The following is a 6,267-nucleotide window of genomic DNA, read 5'->3' on the forward strand; positions in this document are numbered from 1 at the left end:
CTATCTGACCTCCGTCCTCCCCTTCAGTCTCCTATCTGACCTCCGTCCTCCCCTTCAGTCTTCTATCTGACCTCCGTCCTCCTCTTCAGTCTTCTATCTGACCTCCGTCCTCCTCTTCAGTCTTCTATCTGACCTCTGTCCTCCCCTTCAGTCTTCTATCTGACCTCCGTCCTCCCCTTCAGTCTCATACTCATACTGAGTATCGGTGCCGTGTGCCAAGATTATCAGGAAGTCAGCCGGCGGATCATGACCCGTTGCCCGGATTCCTGATTTCCTGTGTTCCAGCGAAAGAACACCGGCTTTACGTGCCGAGGCTGCCTGGCTTGCTGACCAATCATGGCCAGTCATGAGGTCCCGTCCGCCTTCCTGTTAGGGAAGCCAGGCTGCCTAGCTACAAGTGAAGTCAGCTTCCTAGCCAATCAGGAAGGCAGGAGATGGGTCATAACCCACCGCCCGGCTTCCAGATTGGAAAGGAAGCCGGCTCCATGCTCCCTCGGCACTGCCGATCAGAGGGAGATCTGCCACTGACCGGAAGTACCGGTATCGGAGGTAAGTATCGGGAGTATTTGGGTGAGTACTCGCCCAAATACTCGGTATCGGCACCGATAGCAATACTAGTATCGGTGCATCCCTAATTATTACACACATTACATGTATATGGCACCATCAGATTGGCGGCACTTTACAATAGAAGGAAGACATTACAGTTACAATTCAAGACAAGTTGGTCCGGAGGGCCCATGTGCCACGTGTGGTGTGCTGCAGTACAGGTGTGTTGTCTCATATTATATCAGCATTTTGGGGTGTCACACATTACTGCAACGCATACGTGGGCCCTAAAAGTACTGAAGCCAGAGACAGCCAGGCAATTAGGATTTTCAGTAGCAGCCATGACACCTTCCATCATTCTCCCATTACAATGTATCTCTAGGCAAAACCTTTTCTTAGTTTAGGATGGCGCGGGGGAGGGGTTAGACCTTCTGTTGGGTTTTTATTACAGTCTGTATCCCCTCCCCCGGGAATATTCACCTCTCTATGTGTCCCATCACTGAGAAAGAAAGTGAAAGGAAATACAAATTAATAGCGTTGTCCTCAAAACAATGGGGAGTGGAATTCCCTACTTCTGGGAGATTTCCTCTCCGAGCCAAGAAGTGAAGGGAAATTTCCCCAATGGTGCAGCAAAAAATAACCCGGCTGAGGTGTTAGGCCCCTTTCACTGTGGCGGTCCAATCGGGTCCATCTGTCAGTTTTTAAGGCCTCACTATGGGTCTAAATGGACGGGTGTTACCCCCAACTCCGGGCCGGGTCCAGGACAACAAATGGCACAATGTTCTGTATCACTGGACCTGATTGTGATGGATCGGAGGTCATGTGATATCAACGGTCACATCTGATCCCCTGCAGACAGACATGGGGTCCGGTCATCTCAGTATTTCCTCCATCGCACTGTACGGACACTGATATCAGATCGATTATATCCGATCCCTACCAGATGGGGATCCTTGCACAGGTCTCTCCTGATTGGACTGTGTGAAAGGGGCCTTAGGGCCCGTTCACACCAGATGCAGTGCGTTCCAGCCCGATTCTGGCCAGAACGCATTGCGGCCGGCACACTTTTTTGTGGGACAGGAGGGGGCGTGGCGGTCCATTGAAGTGAATGGCCCTCCGGCCGCAATCGGATTGGCCGCACGGGATCGCAAGGCACATTATACCTGCGGTCCGGTCCAGTTCGATCAAAATGCTGCAGGCACTATTTGGATCGCACCGGACCACAGGCATAATGTGCCTTGCGATCCCGTGCGGCCAATCCGATTGCGGCCGGAGGGCCATTCACTTCAATGGACCGCCACGCCCCCTCCTGTCCCACAAAAAAGTGTGCCGGCCGCAATGCGTTCTGGCCAGAATCGGGCCGCAACGCACTGCATCTGGCGTGAACGGGCCCTAAAGGTTTTAGTATTAATATTCACCTCTCTGTGTCACTGAGAGAGAAAGTGAAAGGAAATCTAAAGTACTAAAGTTGTGCCCAACACAATGGAGACACCTAAGGCCCCGTTCACATTGAGCGATTTAAAAAGGGTCATGTAGAAGCGACAAGCTACCAGCGACGAGCTACAAGCGATATTGAGCGATATTGAGCGACATTGAGCGACGAGATGTGAACAGCTACATTGAATTGTATTGGTGAAGCTACATAGAGCGATATAGTGCGGAAATATGAGCGATATCGCTACAAAAATCGCGCGATAAATTGCTCAATGTAAGGCCCCGTTCACATATAGCGACATACCTTTTGCAGCGGATCCGCACGGCCGGGATAGCGCGACTTTCGGGGCGACGTTCCAGCGACGATCCAGCGACGGTAGCGCGACCTTCCCCGTCGGGCTCCATAGAAAAAAAGTAAAATCGCGCAAAATCCGCCGAAAAAAGGGTCCGGTAGAAGCGACTTGCGACCGCGACGAGCGACGCGCGACATGGAGTTAAGACAGCTCCATTGAATAACATTGGCCGGCGACTTCTCGCGATATCGCGCGGCAAAAATGCGCGATATCGCGGCGGAAATCGCGCGACAATTCGCTATATGTGAACGGGGCCTAAGAGTGGAATTCCCCTCCCCTGGGAGATTTCTTCTCACTTCCTGCTGCATCCCCGAGACAGGAAGTGAAATTTCCCCAATGGTACGCAGACAGCAAAAAATAACCTGGCAGAGGATTTAAAGTGACACCAATCAGACCCCATTCACACTGAGCGACATGCAAATCGAGCGACATCGAGCGACATTGAGCGACGTGTCGCGCGACATCTTCCTATTGGGCTGAATGCAATCAGGAGCAATATTGCTCAAAATCGCTCTAAAAAAGGGTCATGTAGAAGCGACAAGCTACCAGCGACGAGCTACAAGCGATATTGAGCGATATTGAGCGACATTGAGCGACGAGATGTGAACAGCTACATTGAATTGTATTGGTGAAGCTACATAGAGCGATATAGTGCGGAAATATAAGCGATATCGCTACAAAAATCGCGCGATAAATCGCTCAATGTGAACGGGGCCTAAGAATGTGAATCTTACAAATACATTCATTTCCCTGAACTATGAACATCTTATTTGTGTATCACTCGGCTGCAGATCCTCCAATCATCTCTGAATTGGTGCTGACACTGTCCTTCCTTCTGGAGGGTGGCTACTTTTGTTCCCCATGGTCCCTGTGTGTGTTGTAAAGTAGTCACCGCTCCAAGCTCGCTCTCGGGATGGACTACAATCTCAATACAAATTAGTAAACTAAACATGAGATTGTAGTCCATTCCGGGAGCGAGCTTGGAGCGGTGACTACTTTACAACACACACAGGGACCATGGGGAACAGAAGTAGCCCCCCTCCAGAAGGAAGGACAGTGTCAGCACCAATTCAGAGATGATTGGAGGATCTGCAGCCGAGTGATACACAAATAAGATACATTGAGGGGAATTTATCAAAAGTGGAGCAGCTAAAATCTGGAGCAGTCACCCATGGCAACCAATCAGCTTCTCTTTCATTTTCAAATCTTAACTGAACAATCCGAAGAGAGAATCTGATTGGTTCTCATGCACAGCTGCTCCAGATTTTAGCTGATCCACGTTTGATAAATTCCCCCCAATGATGTTCATAGTTCCGGGACTGGAATATATTTTGGGGATTTCACTCCTGAGTTTAGTGTCACTTTAACCCCTTCCCTACTCTATACAAAATGACAAGGTTACACTGTAATTAGAGTTCCCCCCTTGTGTCCCCGGCACAGCTGAGCGATTTGTCTCACACGGTGACAACACTCAGGATGAAGAATCCCAATATCCTGACACTAGTCATGTGAAGGAGAACATGATGAGCTTCTCTGGGTGGTTTTTGGCAGTTCCCATTTTTTAAACTCTACGGGGCTACAAATGAGCAATTCTGCTTCTGGACTTCAAGTCTCACCGGGGGGGGAGGGGGAGGGGCTCAGAGAGAGAAATACAGAGAACTGATCCCTACTGAGCATTACAGGACAGGATCCCCGACAGATCATTGTGCATTGTGTGTGATGTCTGCTCCTAATACTCAGTGTAGGTGCATTGTGTGTGATGGCTGCTCCTAATACTCAGTGTAGGTGCATTGTGTGTGATGGCTGCTCCTAATACTCAGTGTAGGTGCATTGTGTGTGATGGCTGCTCCTAATACTCAGTGTACCGGTAGGTGCACTGTGTGTGACGGCTGCTCCTGATACTCAGTGTAGGTGCATTGTGTGCGATGTCTGCTCCTAATACTCAGTGGAGGTGCATTGTGTGCGATGTCTGCTCCTAATACTCAGTGGAGGTGCATTGTGTGCGATGGCTGCTCCTGATACTCAGTGGAGGTGCATTGTGTGCGATGTCTGCTCCTAATACTCAGTGGAGGTGCATTGTGTGTGATGGCTGCTCCTAATACTCAGTGTAGGTGCATTGTGTGTGATGGCTGCTCCTAATACTCAGTGTAGGTGCATTGTGTGTGATGGCTGCTCCTAATACTCAGTGTACCGGTAGGTGCACTGTGTGTGACGGCTGCTCCTGATACTCAGTGTAGGTGCATTGTGTGCGATGTCTGCTCCTAATACTCAGTGGAGGTGCATTGTGTGCGATGGCTGCTCCTGATACTCAGTGGAGGTGCATTGTGTGCGATGTCTGCTCCTAATACTCAGTGGAGGTGCATTGTGTGTGATGGCTGCTCCTAATACTCAGTGGAGGTGCATTGTGTGTGATGGCTGCTCCTAATACTCAGTGGAGGTGCATTGTGTGTGATGGCTGCTCCTAATACTCAGTGGAGGTGCATTGTGTGTGATGTCTGCTCCTAATACTCAGTGGAGGTGCATTGTGTGTGATGTCTGCTCCTAATACTCAGTGGAGGTGCATTGTGTGTGATGGCTGCTCCTTATACTCAGTGTACCGGTAGGTGCACTGTGTGTGACGGCTGCTCCTAATACTCAGTGGAGGTGCATTGTGTGTGATGGCTGCTCCTAATACTCAGTGGAGGTGCATTGTGTGTGATGTCTGCTCCTAATACTCAGTGGAGGTGCATTGTGTGCGATGGCTGCTCCACCCAATCCTAATACTCAGTGGAGGTGCATTGTGTGTGATGGCTGCTCCTAATACTCAGTGGAGGTGCATTGTGTGTGATGTCTGCTCCTAATACTCAGTGGAGGTGCATTGTGTGCGATGGCTGCTCCACCCATTGGCCCCTGTTCAGTACTTACCCTGTTGAGCTTGCACCGCCAGCAGGGGGAACACTAGCAGCAGAGCACAGAGGATCCTGATTGGCTGTCCGCAGTCCGGGGGGATCATGATGGGATCGGAGGTCGGTGACACTCAAATGGACATATAACACCCAACCGGTCCGCCTTCTATACACAGCCGGGGCCAGCCGCTAATATCACACGAGTCTAGTCCGGTCCAGAGCCCAGAACGATGTATCAGCTCTTCTCCTCTCCGTCATGTGTACCGGATCCCGGTGTGTTCATTCGGTAGACTCACACAGCTCACACTCCCGTACAGTCCATCAATGAGAATCTCACATCAGCTGCTACAATGTAACAAACCGCAACCCTGATCACTTACATTATAAAACTTCCAGCCAATAGGAGAGCCCCTGGCTGATGTGTCACTTGTTGCTAGGTAAACGTCTCTTTAAAGTTGCCACTGGAAGAATATGAAATTAAAGTTACACTCACATTTGATTTTTATCTTCTAGGATTTTGGAGTTCGATATTCATTGTCTGCATTTCCGATCCATTCGAATTTTTGCTTTTAGTTTCAGATCGATCCAAATTATTATTATTATTTTTTTAATCTATTCGGATGGGATTAACTTAATTTTTTTTTTTGAGGGGTTGATCACTTTAGTTCTGTACTGGTCCTCTTAGTCCGTACTGGTGATCTTAGTCCGTACTGATCATCTTAGTCCCCACTGGTCCTCTTAGTCCATACTTATCCTCTTAGTCTGTACTGGTCATCTTAGTCCGTACTGGTCATCGTAGTCTGTACTGGTCATTCTAGTCTGTACTGGTCATTGTAGTGTGTACTGGTCATTGTAGTCTGTACTGGTAATCTTAGTCCGTACTGGTCATCGTAGTCCGTACTGGTCATTGTAGTCCGTACTGGTCATCGTAGTCCGTACTGATCATCGTAGTCAGTACTGGTCATTGTAGTCCGGACTGGATACTCCGTACTGCTCATCGTAGTCCGTACTGATCATTGTAGTCCGTACTGATCATTGTAGTCCGT

The 6,267-nt window shown here is 49.3% G+C and overlaps 1 protein-coding gene across 1 annotated transcript in view; it reads right to left on the minus strand.

Moving 5' to 3' along the window:
- The window catches only part of LOC108788351 (class II histocompatibility antigen, M alpha chain), a 15,151-nt gene extending 9,823 nt beyond the window's left edge, over nt 1–5,328 (minus strand). Inside the window, exon 1 of the mRNA XM_018558104.1 lies at nt 5,241–5,328. Coding sequence (XP_018413606.1) covers nt 5,241–5,328 — 88 coding nt within the window. The remainder of the gene's footprint in view (nt 1–5,240) is intronic.
- Between the last annotated feature and the right edge of the window lie 939 nt (nt 5,329–6,267).

Source organism: Nanorana parkeri, unplaced genomic scaffold (genome assembly GCF_000935625.1).
Source record: "Nanorana parkeri isolate BGI_ZX_2015 unplaced genomic scaffold, ASM93562v1 scaffold321, whole genome shotgun sequence".
NCBI classification, from domain to species: domain Eukaryota; kingdom Metazoa; phylum Chordata; class Amphibia; order Anura; family Dicroglossidae; genus Nanorana; species Nanorana parkeri.